The following is a 22,513-nucleotide window of genomic DNA, read 5'->3' as shown; positions in this document are numbered from 1 at the left end:
TCAAAAAGTTCTGTTTTTGCTTCAGGGAAAAAAAACCTTCAGCTGGCTTCTTCTACTTTTCTGGGAATTTCTTCAGTGTTAAGAACACAGCTGTTCTAGGAATGTCCCAAGTATTTGTGAATTTCCTAAGCAAAAAGTAGTAGTCAGTCATAGTTGTCTTCTACCAAATCTTGATAAGTAAATTGAGTCCTTTTGCTAAAGTTGTTACATTATAGGAAATGAAATGAAATGTTCTTTTAGTAGTTTGGGTGTAATTCTGGCAATAGAAATGGTATGTGTTTATCAGAAACCCTTGAAAACAAAGACTCAATAAAATATAACAAGGCTGAGTTCCTTTCAAAAAAATGAAAAAATATGAAACTATGAAGAAAAACATTTGAACATTTAAAAATATTTCTCTTCCTGCTACTTGTTAAGAATAATTGGTATTTAAATATTACTTTTAGATTTCTAAAGTGCTTTATCTATAGTCTATCCCTTTATTCTTACAACTACTCTCTGTAAGAAGTGCTACAGTTATAATCAACATTTTACAGAGGATAAAACTAAGACTGAGAAATTAATTTGTCCAGTACCACCCAACTAGTAAATGTCTGAGATAAAATTTTAGCCCATACACTTTGTTATTCCAAGTCCAACATTATTCATTGCATAATGCTGTTTTTCACTGAGTTCAAGAGACTGGACTATTACATCAAAGATTCCTTGTTGCTCAAAATTTGCTGACCAAAATTTACTAAATAAATTTCATGTGACGACTTAGGGATTACCCCAAAGTTGTACTTTGGCCGTTAAGATAGACATTTTTGTGTGTTTTTGTTCAGTAGTGTCTGACTCTGACTTCTTTTTGGAGGGTTTTTTGGGCAAAGGTACTACAGTTATTTGTCATTTCTTTCTTCCGCTCTTTCTATAGATGAGGAAACTGAGGCAAAAAGTGTCAAGTGACTTGCCCAGGGTCACATAAGTAATAGGTATCTGAAGCTGGATTTGAACTCAGGAAGGTGAGTCTTCCTGATTGCATCCAATACTATATTCACAGTGCCACCTAGTGCTCTAATTTACAAATACACCATCCTGTTTAAAATAGTTTTGAATTTCTCCATTTATTTCAAAGAATCTTTACATTCTCAAAATAGAATTATTTGGAAATCACTCTAAATTGAAAAATAGTTTCGTGCCCTCTATTTATTTGATTTAGAATAGAAGATTTTGTTATGAAATCAAACAGTGTTAGGCTGTCGCCCTCTATAAAAATTACATATCATAACTCTAGGATACTAACTTTGGTCTGCTTTCTAAATCGACTTATATCTGTTGATGCTGAAAAATTAAAGGAGCATTTCCAAGATGGACTGCCTTGTTACCTTTTAGTAGAGCCCACAAATAGGAAAAAATATTAGTTAATTAGATTCAGAAGAACTTGAAAATTTATCTATGGCATTTCAATCAGAATGTTAGTATACCTTATAAGATAAGGTGAGTTCCTACTATCAGGAACAAACTCATAACATTGAATGTAGATTGAATGTTGTAAAGAACCTTTCATCAAACCATGTCATTTTACACATAAGAAAATTGAGGTTCAGAGCCTATTATCTGAGTAAGCATTACACTACATAGTAATTCTTTTTTGTATTTCTAAGCCTGCTTTCATACTTTTATCAATAAATTTCTTAATTTTCTTGAGAAAATTGCTGATATATACCATGCCGGCATTTTAGTCATAATGTGAGGCATAGGATTTTCACAGGTGAGGACCAACAAAAAGAAAATGTGTGAATGACTGATATTGCCATAGTCATGGAGCTCTTTTCTGAGAATTGGTTGACATTCAGACAAATGGTAATTAGACTGAGAGATGGGAATGGTTGAAGAAGCATTAGCCTACATAATGACACAGTAGAATTAAGTAATTGAAACTGGAAACTCAATGATTCTATGAAAAGAAGAGCAAACATTGAGTTTCCCTAGAATTATTTTCCCTCAACACCATTTTTTTTCATCAATCACCCACTTTCATATCTCCCAGAAATTAATTTGACTAATACATTTTAGTTTCATGTGTTACATATATGATTAGCACACAGTTTTGTTTTGCAAGGGTTGTTTCATGTCAAAGAAATGATACAACTTTCCCCTCTCCCTTTAAAGTAGGAAACATACTTTGCCAATAAGAAATTCAAATCAAATCCCTCAAAGGTTTGTGTTTGGTTCAAAACTTAAAATAGTTGAGGTTTCAGGGTGCTGTTGTAATCTTGGCAAAGCACATTTTCCCATCCCTGGCATGAAAGCTCCTTAACTATGCTTACTTTCTGGTTCAATTAGAAGGTCTCACCTTGCCTATTTAATCCTGAAGTCAAATATGATTACAAACATTTTCTTCTTCGGCGTCTAAACTGTAATAATAATCACTATAATTTCAGTTAAATACAACATCTCTCAGCTGCCTTCTTTATTCTCAGGCTTATTATATTTCGTCTGCATAAAGATTGTCTTCAACATTAAGATTTGTTAAGGATCATTTGTTTTTATAATGGAAAAGAAAACAAAGGTGAAGATTTCAGATCTTAAAGTCTGTATTACACGGAATACTAGGTCATGTTTGGTTTTCAGAGAATAAGCATGGTGGGGGGGGGCATAAAGGAGAAGGCTAAAAGAAATAGTAGGCTTTAAAGGTAAATGGAAATGTTTAATAATAAATTATCAACCAATTTATCAGATAATTACAAAGGAAAACTGAATCATGGAAAAGAAAATCTTGTGGGGAAGTACAAACCAAAGATTATATCAAAATAAATCTGATGTTAAATTCAAAAAGAGCTAACAAATTTGCAACCCAATAGCAAAATGGGCATAAAAATTAGAGGGGGAATTTTAGCACTTCAAGTGTATGACTGATCACATTAAGCTTATTTGAGCAATATTCTCTGATTGTTCTACACAACAGATAATTCTAGATAAAGTTGGCTGTAGATAAAGTTGGAGGGGGGTCTTTGACAATGAATTTTTAAATTTTATTTAAAGCATACATCCTACAAGGCTTGAGTCTTTAACTTTTATTTTTGTGGCATGAAGAGCAGTTCAGATAATTGTTCTATGTGGTATGACCTAGTCCATCACAGCTCAAGAGGACTACTTCTTCTTGAAAGGATCCAACCAATATTACCAATTGCCTGGAGAAAATAGTAAAACCAGGCAACCAACATGGAGATCTCTTTTATATTTTTAACCCCAGATGCAGTACTAGTACATGAAATTTAAATCCTTTTGCTCCCATCTGAAGAATAAGAAAACCTTATACTGACAAAACCAGGCAAAGGGAAAACTATGCTGGCAAATGACAATTCACACCTGTTCACTACTGTAAATAAGCTTGTACACCATACCAGGGGACCAATTAAATGAACTAGCCATGTCATTTGCCCATTGTTTTAGAGTCAATGAGAAGCAGTACAACTCTGCTTCTTGGCAATAATCCCAATTAAATGGGTGTACTTTTATCAGGAGGCCAATTAAGGAAATTGTACTGAATGATCATATTGTCTAATATGAAGCATATAGTGCATTAGAACTGATGTACTTCTTTTATATGTGTCTTTCAGTGAACTAGATCCTTTCTCATAGCCACATGGAAAAATTAAGACAATTATTTGCATTACTAAATGAATATTTAAAATTTTGTATTAGCTGAAAGGATACAATACATAATATTCTTTCTTCAGTAGAGGAAACTAGCCCATATGGTAAGGTATTTAATATAATCCTCACTAATACAAAAAAGGGCAGAAAATAATTGCTTACATAACTAAATAAACTACCTTATCTCATAGGACACAGCTTCAACTGTATCGTTACTGACACATTTTTTCCCTGCTATATTAAGACCAACAAAATAAAATTAAATAATAACATTACAGCTAACATCTACCTTAGAAAGTATATTAAAAGAGCTCTGGATTTTTAAAAAATGCTAAATATGTCAGAAATGGCCAAACAGTGGATTAACAATGGCAAAAAGCATTTCATTGCAATCACATTCGGTTAAGTAAAGATTCAACTTTGCATTTGGGTATTAATATTTCTGATAGCAGGTGGTCATTTTGCTTTCTAGACATTTCTATTTTTCTTTGGCACCATTTTGGAACTGCAAAAAACTACAGAAAAGGAGAATTGAATTAAAGTTTTATCTCTCAACAGCAAACACGGTGTGCCTTCCTCAACCTACTGATTTAAGTTGAAATTGAACAAAGCTCCAAATGGTCTCTCTTTGATGAGGTACTTCATCTATCCAATAGGAGCCGAGACCTTTTGGAATGAAATTTAAAGAAAAAAAAAGTTCCAGCTCAGCCTTGGTGACACGAATGCAAAAATTTCAGTGCTCTTGTTTGGAATAGAAAAAAGCAGATTTTGCATCCTGCAACTAAATTTCATGGATTCCAAATCCAAAACCGTGGTTGTGACTGGTAAGAATTTTTGTTTGTTTCCAATTTACTGCTCCTTTTAGATTGGCAAGGAATGCACACTTGCCTGATCTTTATCGTAAAAAGTTCCCTAAGAGGGAAGGTAGAGTGACAACTGGTCATACTCATAATTCCCAAGGGAAAATAATTTGCCACACTATTGCCTATTTAAAAAAAAAAAAAAAAAGAAGTTAAAAAAAAAAGATCTTAAAAAAACAAACTCTAGAATGTTAAATGTTATATAATTATTATATATTATACTATTTGTGTCTCATGCTTTCTTTTGCTCTCTTTCTTTTTTTCAAAGTCATATATTTATTTCTACCTAGATACTTATAACTATTTGACCAATAAATAAGATTAGAACCAAATAAAGGTCACCCAGAGAATCTCTCAATCAGGAAGATAAAATTGCCTCATAATATATAGTCAGACTCCATAATTAGAGCCACACATGCCCAACCTTGGAATCTCAGTTTCACAGCAAGATAAAGGAGAGAGCAGGATGTGCAGTGGCCACATTGCTACACCAGACCATTGAAATGATAACATACTTTAAAGGAGCGTGCCTGAACAAGCAGCCCCTGCATACACACCAGGAGGCTTGAGCTCTTCAGGGAGTGCTGAATCTCACCTACCAATCAGAGATCCTCGCCTCTAAAAGTTAACTCTTAAGAAAGGTGAAGGACTGAAGGCTCTGTCACCAACACATCTCAAGTCATTTCTGAGGACCTGTGAGTTACTATCAGTGAGGTCTAACCTGTCCTAAGACTTGAATACAAACTTTTCAGTTTCAAGTTTTTGAGGGTATGGGATGGAAGTTGTGGGTGGGGTGGTGAAAGGAAGTGTTCAGTTTCCTGCTGTAATAACAATTAATTAAAAGAAAAAACAATTAGAAAATTAAATGGAAAGTTGCCTATTTTCATAGTTTTCAAAACATAAGTAATTTTTTATTTATTTCCTCTTAAACAATATTCACATGAAGGTCTTAGATATTCTGGATCTTAACTTTTTTCCTAGTTATGAACTCTTAAGTACAAAAATAAAGTACAAAAAAAAAGTACACCATAATTCACATACTCTTAGAATTCGATCTTTCTTCCAGATGTATGTTATACTTGGCATAAATGATTTATTAATATTAAACCATAATCACATTTACACCTGTCTTGGCAATATTAACCTGTGACTTATCATCACATGCTCATGTCTGTGTGATAAAGCACCTAATAAGACTTAGTCACTTAGGTGTGGACATTGGCTTTGCTATTCCAGAATTCTTTTATTTAAAATGTCTGGCAGCTGCCAGGAACCAAGCATTGGATTATCTTTGTGATTCCTTCACATTTTACCAAAATAACAGGCACAAAGATAGACGAGGGCAAAACAATAGAATATATAGGAACAAGGTAGTTCAATGACCACTGAAGAGCCCTTAAAAAAAAAAACAGAGAAAACTTTTCAGTCTTATTAATTATTATTGTTCAGTCATGTCTGACTCTTTGTAGCCCCATTTGGAGTTTTCTTGGCAAAAATACTGAGGTAGTTTGTCATTTCCTTCTCCAAATTCTATCAGTGGGATCTCTGAATTATAATTGTAAATTTTTATAGGCCCTATTAATAAGCTTCAGGTTAGAGCTATGACATATCCTGAATATGTGGAATTCACTCTTTTCCCTTTTAATTCCTCTCCTTGTTTCTGCAAAGATCCAACTCAGGTGCCACCTTCTATAGAAAAGCCTTCTTTGACTTACCCTAACTGGTAAAGCTTTCTCCCTCCCCAAATTAGAGTATATGTATTTATTTGTTTATATATTCTGTCCCTAGAACAGAATATAAATTCCCAGAAGGTAAGGATGTTTTCCTTTTTTTTTTTTTTTAATCTTTATATTCCCCACCACCTAAGACAAAATCCTTGCACAAAGAGGTAGTTAATAATTGCCTATTCAATGGAAGCATGCATAGCATGCTCAAATTTCATTTAACCTTGACTTTTTGAGTAATGACTTACCTAGATGACTATCCCTGAAGAAGGGCAATAGGTTTTAAGCTCGATTTTGGTATTTTTCAAACTACAGGTACAACAGTTCCAAAAATGGCTTCCTAGCTTTTCCTTTCTATGTAGAAAAATTTCCATCTCGGATATATATTGGAGATATTTCTTCCTTTTGAGATAATCCAGAATAATGGTTGGCAGGGAGCAAGGTGTTTTCCGCAATTTTCTCATCCAGATCTATGTTTTTGGATCTTTGACTTTAGTAGTCCTTTGAGAGAGAGTAGAGCATGGGAAAGAAATGTTCCCTGGTTTAGTTAAGACTAAGAGAGTATGGAGTATTTTATTTATTATACTAAGTTCTATGGGACTATCTGGGCCCAGATGGATTCTTTATCAAAAAGTTATTATTGAACAAAGGAGGAGACCTTTTTGCATGGTTTTAGGAGTAAAATCAGAATAAACAATGGAACAGTTAAAACTTAAGAGGATATATGCCAATTATCTGGTAAGAACCAGAAGAATAGCCTTGAATTATTTTCTCATGAGAAGAATTAAAAGCCTCATTAGAAGTACTTATTCCCCACCACTTCATCCACTCCCTTGGGATTTTGCATGTGAAATACTAAATCAGATTCCAGAGGTGAGAGGAAACATACTTTCTACATACAAAGATCCTCACAAGACCTTACTTATTATTAGAGGTACATCTAGCTGTGTAGAGATAGATATACACATTTATGTATTCTAAAGCAAGCAGTATTCATTTTCATTGCTTAATGTTGGGAAGAATAGTACTTGCAGTTACAAAATTCTAAATAAAACCATACCCATATACAAGTAATAGAGGTCATATAACTATAAAGACCAGACATGGAGAGCATTAAAGAAAATAAAGATTTTTTGGCTCTACCACACTACAATAATAAGCTCCTAATTGGTCTCCTCGGTTCCATTTTCTCTCCCCTCCATTCCACCCTCCACACAGCTTGCCAAAATAATCTTCCAAGGCAATGGTTGAAGCATGTTATTTCTCTGCTCAAAAAATGTCAATGGTTCCCCATTGCCTATTGAATGAAATACAAACTCATCAGCCTGTCAGCCATCCACAATTTAACTTTCAACTATATTTCATTCTACTCACTAAAAAGAGTTTGACTAGTAGTTAGATTTGGACTGCAGGTTGTCCCTTCTTATCTCACCTTTATGGGGTTGCTTAAGCCATATCCTATGAAATGTACCCCTTGCTCATGTCCATCATTTACAGTCTTCAAGGCCACAGCTCAGATGTTGCTTCCTTCATGAGCATTCTCCCTTCTAGTTGCCACTAGTATCTTTATCCACAATTTATATTATATTATATTTGGGTACATGCTTCATTTCCCTCAATATAATGTAAACTCTTCAATGGGAAAAATGGGTTTCATTTGTGCCTATGTAACACAGCATCCAGTGTAGATGCATACATATGGGAGGTTTTTAGTGCAGTTTTGAGCAAGTTGTTCAACTGAATAAGTAAGTACTTATCAAGATCCTGCTATGTCCAGAATACCATATGTGAAGGTTTTGAGAAATGTAAAGAAAGTCCTAGCTTTCATGGAACTTAAAAATCGAGTACAGTAAATGAGATATGAATACATATGTTTACCATACGAAGTAAAATGTGAAAGTAGTTGGGATACAAAATAATGTGTTAATTCAGATGATGGAGAAATTGCTTATGGCGAAGGAAAGCATGGAAAAGGTAACATTGAAAGAAAGATAAGAAATAGGCAGAAATCCAACATGTACAGAACAAAACATTTTATCTTCTCTCTAAAACTACCCTTCATGCAAATTTCTGTTGAGTACATCAGATACCCGGATTTTCTACCTCATTATCATGATCAACTCTTCTCTTTCCCTTCCCTGACATAGCCAATCAGCTGCTAATTCTTAGTAATTCTACCTCTCAAACATCTCTTGCATCTATCCCATACTCCTCATTCACATGACCACTTCCTTTCCTGATTCATATCCAATTACTTATTACCTGAACTACTGCAACAGTATGCTAATTGGATTCCTGGCTTCCAGTAATTCCCTTTTCCAACTGACCATTTTCAAGCTGCCAAAATAATTTTTCATACATACAAAAAGGGAAAAGAAAGGAAGGGAAAATAAAAATGGGAAGGGAAAGAAAAAGAAAATGAAGAAAGGGAAAGGAAAAGAATAAACATTTATACAGCACCTACTATATGCCAAGTGTGCTAAGTAATTTTTTTTTTTTTACAAATAGTATCTCATTACAGCCACCACCCCTTCCCCTGGATGTAAATTCCTTGAAAACAAGGACATTTTTTTCTTTCTTTTATCTTTTAACCTCAGGATTTATAGCTTGGTGCTTTAACAAAGGTTTGTTGTACTGAAATGAATTTTAATATTTTGAGGGTGTTAATCTAGTATTCCAGTGCTCTGTCTGTTAGAAAGGAAGCTTAGTTTAGTGGACAGAATGCTAAATGTAAAGTCTGGAGACATAAGCTGGAATCCCAGCTCTGACCCTTAGTAGTTCTGTTGTTGAGTCTGTATCCTCATCTGTAAAATGGGGATAGTCCTACTTATGCTTGCTACCTCACATGATTTCTGTTACAAGAGAGTTTTGTACACTTTACATCACAATGTAACTCATCATCTCTTAATTATCAGTTACAACTTACTCCTTCAAGCATTAGAATCCCTGATAATGTCTTTTATACCACTGTCTATAGGCACATCATCATTCGGAATATACTGAAATCTGCTTCCATCTCACCTTACAACTTGCAAATGTTTTTGTCAGTCCAGATGACACCCTGACCCATTTCCTGACAGCCCTAGATTAAAGCAGGAGTTGTTTGAGGGCTTGTCTTATTTCAATACTTTATGGATTAATGACGTCATTGCTGTGGGCACTCCTTCCACAAAGATCACAGTTCTTCCCTGGCTTTAGTAGATCATCATTCTTATCCAACCTATATTATGGAGCCAATGCCTGAGGACACAATTAGGTAATCTGAAAAACTTGTGGACAAATACTTTTATTCCCTTGGGAAACTAGTAGAAGCAAGTTATAATAATAAGTAATGTTGTATGTAGTCATCTGGGAGTAGCCTCATTCATTCATCAGGCATTTATCAAGTAACTGTGAAATATATATACAATGCATGCTACCAAAAGGTTAATGAGACACAACTTTTTTTTTTTTTAGGATTGTCCCTTTCCACAAAGAGTATATGATCTTATAGGGGAGCTGATACAATAGCAACTCCTATTCAAATAACATTTTAAAGTATTGTCTTCAGATCAACTAACCAAGTGCAGTAGGTAATGAAAAAATATTTTAAACTCCCTTTTAGAGATGAGAAAATTGAGGCTGAGAGCTGAAATGATATAGCTAAATTCACACAGTTAATGACAAAACCATAATTTGAATCCAAGAATCTGATTCCTAGACTTTACACCGTATTACATTATCCCTTCATAGTATCCACATTAAAACATCATGAAAAAAAAATACTTTTTATACATCTTGATAGTCATCATGATACACTGCCAAGAGCATTGAAATTGGAATCCCAGGCCTTGAACTGGAATCCTATTCCAGTTATGATATTTATTGTCTTTCTTAACTCAGCCAAATCACTTAAACCTCTCTAAACTCTATAAAAGGAGGAAGTTGGAATATATGGCTGCTAAGGACATTTCCAATTTTAAATCTGTCGTCATATGATCTCAGAAGATAGAGATCATTTACTTATCTGCATTGATGGACAAATGAATGACCGAATGAAGTATTTATTAAAGCTTAATAAATAAGTGCTTACAATGTGCAAAGCATTTGTGCTAAGCATTGGAAATTCAAATAGAAAAGCAAGACAATCCTGGCTCTAGACAACACATATGAAAGTTAGATGGAAAGCTTCCCTATTGTTTAGAATGCAATGGCAAAGTGTATAATAATGCTTCTTTCATGATATCATTTTCACTAATTAAATTATATCAGTTTTGATGTCAACCATTTGACAATGACAGAAACTTTCTTTTCTGGATCTTTAATAGCTATATTTATAGTACCTGCAGGAGCAGATGCTAGACTGCATCTCCACAAGGAGGGATAAATTATGGGATAAATTTCCCTAGAATTATGGGTAAGGGCACTGAGCTAAAAGCGTTATTATTCCAAAGGTTCTTGGGTGCAGGGTTCTAGGTTGTCTCTATCAGGGGATAAGGGTGATCAAGGTAATGCTGGTGGCTTGGTTTGCCTGGCACATGCTACCTCCAATCTCTCCATCAGGATGCCCTACTGCTTCTGCTAATCCAGCCTGACTGGCCTGTTGGCAGTTGGTTGGCAAATGATGGGAATAATCGGCCCCTTCTTCAAGGAAGTTGCTTCCCTGGATAGTGCTTAAGACTGTGCTGGAAGCAGGACAGGAGGCTGTGGAAGTTACACTCTCAGGGCTGTCAGGTGCTCATCTGCCTCTTGGTGGCAGTTGGTCCACAATTGTTGCTGGTGGTGATGAGGAAACTTTCTTCACAGTGATTTTTTCCTTCCATCAGTGTGGCTGCAAGAACCAGATGAGAAACAGTTCCAGTGGTTTGGCGGTTAGGGCTATTCTTGGGGCTCCTGAACTATCAGCCTCCGAGACTGAGATGGTAAAGATGACCAAGGGTTTCCCACACTGGGAGTCCCCTAATACTGATGAAATCTGTTCCAGGACAAACCAAACAAATCAACAATAGAAGTGCATAAGAGAAGTAGCGAGGGCTTTGTAAAGTCTTTACAAAGTGTGAGAGATCCTATTCAAATTGGAGAAGGGGGAAGAAGAATCAAGGAAAAAACTATCTGAGTCAGTCTTGAAGATGTTACATGGTGGGTTGCAAAAAGTATTACATTTAGAGCCATATTTTCTAAAATTTCTTCCAGCTCTCAATTTACCATTCTTTGAAGAATGGGTAAGATTTCAATCGAAGAATAAGAGGGACACAGAGGATAAAGTAAGGTATCAAAGGTGTTATCAAAGTGAGCAAGATAAAGATTCAGGGGCAGCTAAGTGGCCCAATGGACAGAGTTCAAATCTAGCTTATAACACTTATTAGTTCTCTGAGTAAGTCACTTTACACTACTTCCTGCTCCCCTCCCCCAAAAAAGATAAACAAAGGTTCCATGGCAGAAAAATAAGGGATGTCTTTATGGAAAAGTAAGCAATCCAGGTTAACTCGTGTAGTGCACTTAGAAGGAAGTAGTAGTATGAAGTACAAAGCTGGGTAGGAACCAGACTGTGAAGAGCCTTCAAGGCTGTGCTAAGAACTTTGGACCTTATTCACTAGAAAGGGGAAACAACTGAAGGCATGAAAACACATGGATGACTGTTCCCAAACTGTATTCCCTGTCCTTCCTATGATAAACACATCTGAAATACAAATCACAGTGCACAGTGCTGAAATGAAGATTTTGTCCCATTGTTGGTTTGAGTAATAAAATAACTAAGACACTAAGTATAATACTGGGATATCCATAGCTACATACTACTACATACATATATTTGTTTGATTACCTTTATTATTTTGAAGTTACTAGCAGATTACCTGGCTCATAGAGGTTCTTTTTAAATGTTAATTGATTAAATGAGTGATTGGAAGCTCCAAAATGAGACATAGCAAATATCAGAGAGTCATTCTTTGTCCAGGAATCATTTTCAAAACAATTTCTGAAGTGTTAGAGATGAGTTTAACTATCATCTCAGTCTACTAGGGGACATTTACTAATTAAGTACTGACAGCATTTTGCCATCTTTTCCAAAAGCAAAGTTCTGATAAACTACTGTAATACAAAATGTCTAGAATAAAAGAACTCAGGTCTTCCTGACTCTGGTGCTCTATCCACTAGGCCACCCAGTTATCTACCTTATGGAGAAGGGGTAGATTAGTAAGGAGACCTTTGAAGTTTTAAGCTGGAAAAGACAACAGAGAGCATCGATTACAGCCTCCCAATTTCATAGATGATACAACTGAGACCCAGAAAAGGTATTTTCAGGACAACAGAAGATGGGCACTATGCATATCAGTACACTTGCAATTCAATTTCCACTAGACTGCAACACATTGCATTTGAAATTATAGAACTTGGATTCAAATATTGAATTTGCTATGTACTATCTTAGGCAAGACTTCATATTTTGGAACCTGAGTTTCCTCAATGGTTAAGATAACAGAATTCAACTAGATTCCAACTTCTTAAACTGTAGGTCACAATCTACTTATAGGGTCTCATAATTAAATGTGGGGTCACAGAATTATGATTTATTAAGAATAAATGTATTTATATGCCTATTTTATATACTTATATGCCCAGAATCATGTAGAAATTTTGGGGGCAAAAAAGGGTTGCAAGTGGAAAAAGTTTAAGATGCCCTGGGCTAGAGTACTCTAAAGTTCTTTCCATTCCTAAATCTTTGATAGCATTTTGCTACCAGAAATAGAAAGAACAACATCACATATCAATCTGGTGTCTTCACAGTCATTTGAAAGCCACTTGGGAATGGCTTCTTTCCTCCTTCCTCTTTTTCCTTGTCCAAATCCTTTTTGGCCATCTTAAAAATCTAGCAGGCACTTCTTTCTTACCTTTCTGTGCTACTAGGGTATTTTTTCCCTTCCTTTAAGATGTACCTCAAATATCATATTCTTTATAAAACCTCACCTAATCATTGCAACTGCTAGAACTCTTTCTCCAAAACTACCTACAGTTTATCCACCTTGTTTATATTGTATTTATTAACTTTATGTCATACAGGGTTTTTTAAAATATATTTTTGCTCTTGCATTAGAATATAAGCTCTTTGCCAAGAAGATGGCATTTCATTTTTTTTTTTTGCACTTGGACCTGGCATACAGTAGGAGCTTACTAAATAATCTATTGATTGACTAGTTCCATTAGGATAAGCTCATCCCCCATCTCCTCCAGAAGGAATTCCCTTACTCCTCCAGCCCATACTTTTTTTTTTTTTAATTTAATAGCCTTTTATTTACAGGATATATGCATGGGTAACTTTACAGCATTAACAATTGCCAAACCTCTTGTTCCAATTTTTCACCTCTTACCCCCCCACCCCCTCCCCTAGATGGCAGGATGACCAGTAGATGTTAAATATATTAAAATATAAATTAGATACACAATAAGTATACATGACCAAAACGTTATTTTGCTGTACAAAAAGAATCAGACTCTGAAATATTGTACAATTAGTTTGTGAAGGAAATCAAAAATGCAAGTGGGCATAAATATAGGGATTGGGAATTCAATGTAATGGTTTTTAGTCATCTCCCAGAGTTCTTTTTCTGGGCATAGCTGGTTCAGTTCATTACTGCTCCATTGGAAATGATTTGGTTGATCTCGTTGCTGAGGATGGCCTGGTCCATCAGAACTGGTCATCATATAGTATTGTTGTTGAAGTATATAATGATCTCCTGGTCCTGCTCATTTCACTCAGCATCAGTTTGTGTAAGTCTCTCCAGGCCTTTCTGAAATCATCCTGTTGGTCATTTCTTACAGAATAGTAATATTCCATAATATTCATATACCACAATTTATTCAGCCATTCTCCAACTGATGGACATCCATTCAGTTTCCAACCTCCAGCCCATACTAATCTACCCCTTCTCCATAAGGTAGATAGCTGGGTGGCCTAGTGGATAGAGCACCAGAGTCAGGAAGACCTGAGTTCAAATGTGGCCTGAAATACTTAACAAGCAGTGTGACCAAAGTTAAAATACTTCATCTCAGTTTGCCATAATCTCCTGGCAGAAAGAAATGGCAACCACTGCAGTATCTTTGCCAGGAAAACTCCATGGACAGGATAATCCACAGGGTCAGGAAGAGTCAGACATGACTGAACAACAAGAAAATCTCTAGAATGCTCAGTCCCCCAAGACTCTCTAATTTAGGACTGGATGACTATAAAGGGTATCTTGTATCATTGTTTACTTGCTTCACATGCTGTGTGCTTCCTTTGGTTTCCCCTACAGTGCCAGACACATAACAACAGGTACCCAAGCAACGTTTCTAGACCAGCAGTGAAAGGATCTGCAATGGGAAAGGGAAAAACGTAGACTTCCCATAAGAATGTTTATGACACAGAGAGGTTTCAGAGAGAAACATAGCCAGTTCAGGAGAGTGGGAAAAGGTTTATAAGAATTAAAAGCAAATGAAAGAAAGCATATAGGTCAGGCAGAGAATCCAATCTCTCACGACTCAAGTGCAAACAGTGTAATCATGCTGGGGTTTTCTTTGGTTTCAGGTTTTGGGCCATTTGGACGCCACCCTGTTAATTCTAGCTGGGAAGCAGTGAAGGTAAGAACAATCTAAACGAGTCACATGCTTGGGGCAAAGCCGATGCCTTCCGGTTCTCCTGAGAAACAGCTCTCTGTGGCCCTTGGCCCAGGGCACTTGCTTTTGTAACATAATCCAAAGGGGGAAGGAAGGAAAACACAAGCTTGTGCCTTAGTGACTGAGTGAAAAATGAGAAATGCTTTACTCTTTCTTCCTTTCAAAGCAGTTCTCCCACACTTCTTATAAGTTAATAGCATTACCTCATGTAGATTTAGCACTTGACAGTTTACAGATGAGCTATATGCATTATCTTATTTGATTCCCATAGCAGTGCTGGTTTTATTACCCACATCTTACAGAACAGGAAACTGAGGCATGGGAAAAGTAAGTGACTCACTCAAAGTCACATGGTTGTTATGTAACAGAGCTTGGACATAATCTCAGTCCCCTCCAACTCTGAAGCCATTGTGCTCTTCTAATCATAATGTGTTTCTGAATCTGTTTCACATAATGACTTTTGTTTTTTCATAAACAAATATAACTAGTGAGATATATAGAGGATGGATATGATTAAAATCAAGAAAAAGAAAACAAAATTTTTATGTGAAAATATTTATGTGATATGACCAACAAGATGGCAAACTAGACACTTTCTCCAACCCCTTTTTACTCTGAAAAACAAAACAAACAAAAAGCAAAACAAAAAAACCCAGAAGATGAATTATGTGGCAGATGTAGACTAATTAAAGTTGAATCCACAGGATTAAAAAAAGAGGAACCCCTACAAAGTAAAATCCTTCTGAATTAACTAATACTGGAGTTATTTTTAAATCACTCGCTCAGCACCCTTCCCCCATAATTCTCCATATGAGGCCAGCTATGGGCTTGTGCCTGAGGCAAATATTAGAGCCTCTTCCTGCTGCCTAGACTTTTCCAGCACACCTCAACCCTTACAACAGACATTGATTCTACCCTGCCATATGTGGAAATTGAGAAAGGTGTGCTTCCTTCTGCTTGGGATAGTCCTAGGTTAGGAATTCCCAAGGCTCCGGAGACTATCCGGGAAACCCTCCCTGTCCTATTCCAACCCTGACAAAAGTGGCAGAGTACAGTTCCTGGCACATAATAAGTGCTTAATAAATGCTTGTCAACTTGGCTTGACATTCAGCCCAGCCAAAAAGGAAAAGAATGAGAGCCAAGGAAAGAGGTTGGGCAGTAGAACAGCATGAATGGCTACACCAGAACTGAATGAAAGGGGATTGAAATCCATCTGGGGCCAATCCAATATGCCCCAGATGATACTCACAGCAGGGACTGAAGTTAATGAAACATAAATCTCTTACCATACAAGGAGGCTGCCTCAGCTTTACAGTTTAGCCTTGGAAGTATACCTCAGGAAAGGAAGGAAAATCAGAAAGTAACTGACAGGAGAATCTAAGGGAAAGAAAGCTGAAAAATAAGGACTTCAAGAGGGAAAAAAAGCTCAATAAAAATCTACAACATAAAAAGATAAATCTGAAATTAGAAAGATGAGTACTAAACGCTCAAAGAGATTACAAAGCTTTCTTAATATAACCTTGCCTCAGATCTATAAGTTTGTGCAACAGAATCCAGTTTTGTGTCCATTCTGTGCTTATGAAATGGCTTATGCATATTATCTCAGTTAGAGAGAACTACCTGACAATGGGCTGAGGTTTTAGCTTCCAGCTCTGTACTAATAATTCCTATCCCACTCCCTTTAATGAGTGGTTCCCATTGATGTCCCATACCCTTGTGTAGCAAAGGACACCAAGCAACTTAAAGACAAGATCAGTGACAGGAATTTATAAAATTAATATTAATGTTCTGGCAAATGTACTCCCCTATCAATCTTTTTTAAAGTGTAAGTAAGGCAGGGACAGGATCGGGACCATAATTCTTTCCTATGAGGTTTTCCCTAAGCACTCTTGCTACTGAAATGAATGTTGACAACACTCTTTCCCTTCCCTACCAGTCACAAACTGCTTTGTGTGCTGGCTGTTCTAGGCACTGGATTTCATAATTGTGCTATTGTCATCTGCCTTCCTTATTCCAAACTCCTCATGTCCCCTTGCTTTGCCATCAATGTCCATTAAAAACTATATTCCTTTCAGAAGGCTGATTTTATTATTATTTTTCTCTCTTTCCAAACTGAGAAAGGCTACAAATCTCAGAGGCATTTGAGGTCACCTTACTCTTGTAGTAACATTAATAAATATTACACTGACAAAGGAAAATGAACCAAACCTTATGAAACACAGAATCCTTTGAACTCTTGAGAGCATCAAACAACAACAAGAAATGCCAGAATGGTTCACAATAGAAATGAAATCCATCAGAAATGGGAATGTTGCTCTCAATGCAAAAACAAAAGGCCTCAATTAACAAATTAGGGTAAGGAAATGAAGCTATGGTCAAGATTTCCTTCAAAGAAATAAAAAATGGAGTAATTGATTTGGATCAAAAATACCAAAGTAGGGGAAAATCTAGCAGATAGGAAGCAAAAGGTAACAATATTAAAAAGACTTTTAATTTAAAATTAATTTTAAAAATCTTTGTTCAAACCATAGGAATTGACATTGAAGAAAAGATTTTTAAAGATAGTTCAATCCTCATAGGTCTTCCAGAAGAACATAGTAAATTCTTTAAAAATCTGAATGTTGAAATATTAAATTCTCAAAGAGGACCAAAATGATATCATTGTGGTAGAGTTGAGTTACAATGTGTCCAACTGTGGCCGATCAGACCAGAATGAACTTGGAATGCTCTGCCACAATTTGGATAGAAATAGTCCCTATGAACATTTAGGGTGACTTCTCTAACTGTGCATCTTGTATTTTTTCTAAGCTAATTCAATTCTGCTTTACTCATAAAGCATAGCACATTCTCTGATGAGGGCATGCCATGCTAGGCAGTCCTATTCCAGTGTCTCCCATATCATACAATCAATTTTAAAGCTTTTAAGAGAGACTTTGAGAATGTCCTTGTATCACTTTTTCTGACCATCTTGTGAGTGCTTGCCCTGTATGAGTTCTCCATAAAACAGTCTTTTGGGGAAATATACATTAATAAACTATGAGATTGTAAGAAGAGACAGACAGGATGTAAGGCAATGTGTAGTGCAGAGTGCTGGACTGATCATAGACTTATCCTCTTCAAAAAAAGACTACTAGAAGAATTAATGTTAACAGATTAGAGCACTTCTCTGAGAGGGAACAGTTTGTTGCCAACTTAGAAGGTAAGTTGGCAACAGCAGTGCAGAAAAAAGTGGGAGCTTTCAGAGATTTGGTGTACATGAAAATATTAAAACAACAATATCATTTGAATAATGCAAGATTATTCTTCACCCAAAGGGAACCACAAAGAGCTCAAGCTACAACGAAAAAGGACTAACTGAAAAACTAAACTTCTACCCCATCCCCTTTCCATTTCAGTGGCTCACCCATTGCCTCCAAAAGCAAATACAAAAATATTTTTTGGCATTTAAAGTCCTTTATGATCTATCCCCTCCTATCTTTCTAGTCTTTTTGTACCCTTTTCTTAGACTGAAAGTCTCTGATCCAATAACAGTAACTTATTTATTGTTTCTCTAAAAAGATACTCCATTTCTGGGCTCCAGACATTTTCTCAGACAACCCATGCCAGGAAATGCCCCCTTTCTCATTTCTCATCATTGACTTCCATGACTTCCTTTAAGTTCCAACCAAAAATCTCATATTCTACAGAACATTTTTTCCCAATCTCTCTTGTTTCTGAGTACCTTCTCTCTTTTGACTATTTATCCTTTCTCAATAACTTATTTGCACATACTTGTTTGCTTGTTATTAGCCTCTCCCATTGGATTGTGAATTCCTTAAAGGTAAGGAGGTTTTTTTTTTAACCTCTTTTGTGGTCTTAGCACTTAGCACTATGCCAAACACACATAATTGGGGTTTTATAAATGTTTATTAACTAAGATATCTAATCCCTGCAAGGAAGTAAGGTAGCATTGTCTTATAATTCTTCTTTCCAGCCATGCTTATCCTTTATAGTTTTATAATATTCACTTTTGTTTGTGTCTTTGTGTGTGTTTGTATGTATGTATGTATGTGTGATAGCTTGCATTGTTTTGCATTGTTGTAATCACTATTATTTTCTTGGTTCTTCATTTCATTCTGCATCACTTCATGTATATGCTTCCATTCCTTTCTGTGTTCATCATATTCATCATTTCTTACAGGAGGTAACATTCCATTACATTCATGTACAAAGTTTGTTAAGGCACTCCTTATTCAGTAAGCACTTATTTTGTTTTCAGGGGTATAGACTGTTTTCAGGTACTTCTGATATGAGGGCTGCTGAATCCGTTTTCAAGTCTGCTTTCTATCTTTGGTGTCTCAGGGATCTATCCCAAGCATGTGAAGACTTTCCCTGATATAAGGGGCAGATGAGATCAGTTCATTCCAATGGCCATGAAGTGTCCACAGCTGCGATGGACACTGTAGAGTGCTTAGAGCTTGATTAGACACTGAAGTTATCACTATTTCTCAAGCTATCACTAGTCAGATTGATTCTGTAATTTACCACATTCTATCTCTCTCCCTTCTCCCTTCTCTCAGAGCATTCCCCATTCTTAACCCTTAGATAATTACCCCATCATGTTTAACTCATTCCCATGCCCTGTCTATGTATATCCCTTCTAACTGTCCTAATAATAAAAAAAAATTTCTTAGGAGTATCATTTTCCCATGTAAGATAGCAGTTTAATCTTGTTGAATTCCTTATGATTTCTCTTTCCAGCCCACCATTTTATGCTTCTTTTGAGTCTTGTTTTGAAAAGTCAAACTTTCTATTCAGCTCTGGGCTTTTCATTAGGAATGAATATGCAATACTTCTCCTCCCACAAAGGATTATATTCAGTTTTGCTAGGTAGATGATTCTTGGTTGTAATTCTAGCTTCTTTGCCTTCTGGAATATCATATTTCAAGCTCTTTGATCCATTAATGTAGAAGGTACTAAATCTTGTGTTTTCCTGACAGTGACTCAACAATACTTGAATTGTTTCTTTCTGGCTGCTTGGAATATTTTCTCCTTGAATTAGGAGCTCTGGAATTTGACTATAATATTCCTGGAAGTTTTCATTTTGAGATCTTTTCAGGTAAAATTTCTATTTTACTCTTCTAAAATATTAAGGAGGCTTATTTTGATAATTTCTTAAAAGATGATACCAACGCTCCTTTTTTGATCATGGCTTTCAGGTAGTCCAGTAATTCTTAAATTACCTCTCTTGTATCTATTTTCCTGGTCAGTTGTTTTTCCAGTAAGATATTTAATATTTTCTTCTTTTGATTTTATTTTATTGCTTCTTGATGTCTCATGGCGTCATTATCTTTCACATGTTCAGTTCTAATTTTTAAAAAATTATGTTCTTCATTGAGCTTTTGTACTTCCTTATCCATTTGGTTTATTCTGTTAGGAGTTCTTTTCTTCAATGAATTTTTGTACATATTTTTCCGTTTGGCTTATTCTGTTTTTAAGATGTTATTTTCCTCAGTATTTTTGGCCCTCTTTCTCTTTTTTATGATTTTTTGTATCAATGTAATTTCTTTTTTCAATTAATAATCTCTTTCTGTCCAGTTGTCTGACCCCCTTATCATATGTGAGCTAAGATTCAGTCACCCCCAGATCTGCTTCTATTTTCCTATGGTATAGCCTCCACTCTCAGTGTGGTGCAACATACCTTCCTTGCCAACTTCTTCATCCTGTCCTTGTATGGCTTCTGACACTCCAGAAGTTGATCCGAGGCATTAATTTGTTTGGAGAAGAATTTGGGAAAACTCCACTATTTTGGTTCTGATCTTCCACTTCCCTCCTCAAGAGAGTAGTTTCAATAGAATGATGTATGAAGGGCTTAATGAAGGTATTGGGGGTTGCTTTTTCATTTGTTTGTTTGTAGCTTATCAGAAACCTCATATGTTTCATTATGAAGGTGATCCTGAGTTATTGGAGACCAAGCCAACAGAACATAAATTCTAACATATGGGAAAGACTATGAGTTTTGTCATCAGTCTAAGCTCACCACTAGTAAACTGGACACTAGATGACACATGCAAAAAAAAATCAAAGAAAAATACAAATCAGTCCCCAATTCTGTGTAGCCTCCTTCTGTTTCTTTATTGATCATGGAAGAATGATATAAAGAAGAACAGATGGTGCTAAGAATTAGACAGTTTGAGACCATCCAAAAAACTTTGATTTAAATGTTGGGAATACAAATCTGTGTCCAATGAATAATATAAACTAGTATCAGTAATGAAGGCTGCTGGGAAGTATAATTTTCCCATTGAGAAAAAGAGCCTGAAGGATAACAATAGACAGGAGGCTCACAGAAAGGGGAAGACAGGGAACTTTGGGACTCCATAGAGGGGCACTGGGATGCAGATTCATTCTAGCTATGGAAACCAATTAAAAGTGATGGGCACTGCCATCCAGACCAGTTATAATCACGAGCAGTTGGACCTTTGTCTTTCTGACTTACCTGATTAAGAAACAAAATACCGGGAAAGAACTTGCTCTTATGTGTGAATGTGCCTGCCTTGTGGTGTTGTTCAGAACCTTGTGTCTTTAGCCCTACCCTTACACCCCCACCATTGGTACTTGGGAAACCAGAATCATTTGCCTTTGGGGAGTTTCCTATTTAAATTTTTTTTTATTTGTTGTTTGTACCTTTATAATAGGTTTTGCCTCCAAATAAAGAAAAGATGGATTATTTTACAGTTCTGAGTGTGAATTTGCTATAAGGTAAAGGGTTTATGATTAATCAGTCATTTTTAGTCATGTCTGACTCTCCATGACTCCATTTGGGGTTTTCTTGGCAGAGATCTTTCTCCGGTTCATTTTACAGATGAGGAAACTGAGGCAAGTCAAATGACTAATGCCAGAACTACCCAGCTAGGGAGTAACTGAGGCCACATTTGAACTCAGGGATATGAGTCTTTCTGATTCCAGGCCCAGAACTCTATCCCCTGTACTACTTTGCTGCCCAAGATAAAGGTAAGAATGGAAAATTCAGTGGCTGAGTTTTGTTTTGTTTTAAAACAGTTTTCTGTAGAACAGAGAGATCAGTCTCACCTCGGTGATCAGGGAAGGGAGATTTCTCCTCATTCTAGGGGCTTTGAACTTACTGATCTTCATGAATATTTGGTACTAACAAGTTCTTTGAAACAGAAGGGAAAAAGGAAAAAATGAACCTGTGAGACTAATTGCCCAGAATTATAAAGAGGAAAAACCTCACATAAATTTAATTCTTTGGCAACTTAAAGAGGGAGCTTTACCAACAAATTGGCATAATGTTAAAGGAAATGAATCATATCATTACCTGACACCTTTTTTGTAACTGAAAGTAGAATTCAAAAGGAAATTGCAGCTAAAAAGAGGGATCATTTATAGGTTCTTCTGCAGATGCAATAACAGAGCTGATACAGTTGATTTTATCAAGTATCCAAAGGCACCAAGAACATCATATTTTTGGAAGCTCAGTCATTTCTTATTGCATTAATCATGGCAGACGTCTATAAAATGACCACCGTGAAGATAATTAAACCTGATGTGCCAAATCTGTCACAGAAGGTGAAGTCACAGAGAAATTCTGTTTTTCATCACTATGTAATCTTTATGACAATGATTGACATATGCATTAAGGACATCCTTGATGAAAAC

At 35.9% G+C, this 22,513-nt stretch overlaps 1 protein-coding gene across 1 annotated transcript in view; it reads left to right on the top strand.

Annotated features, from left to right (window-relative positions):
- The first annotated feature begins 1,716 nt into the window (after window positions 1-1,716).
- PGPEP1L (pyroglutamyl-peptidase I like) overlaps window positions 1,717-22,513 on the top strand; it is an 80,292-nt gene continuing 59,495 nt past the window's right edge. Inside the window, exons 1-2 of the mRNA XM_031955520.1 lie at window positions 1,717-4,463; window positions 14,766-14,818. Of these exons, the coding sequence (XP_031811380.1) occupies window positions 4,430-4,463; window positions 14,766-14,818 (87 nt within the window). The 5' untranslated portion in view covers window positions 1,717-4,429. The remainder of the gene's footprint in view (window positions 4,464-14,765; window positions 14,819-22,513) is intronic.

The sequence above is a fragment of the Sarcophilus harrisii genome, chromosome 2 (assembly GCF_902635505.1).
Source record: "Sarcophilus harrisii chromosome 2, mSarHar1.11, whole genome shotgun sequence".
In the NCBI taxonomy this organism is placed as follows: domain Eukaryota; kingdom Metazoa; phylum Chordata; class Mammalia; order Dasyuromorphia; family Dasyuridae; genus Sarcophilus; species Sarcophilus harrisii.
The sequence above is the reverse complement of the archived record's forward strand: the minus strand, read 5'-3'. Positions and strand labels throughout refer to the sequence as shown.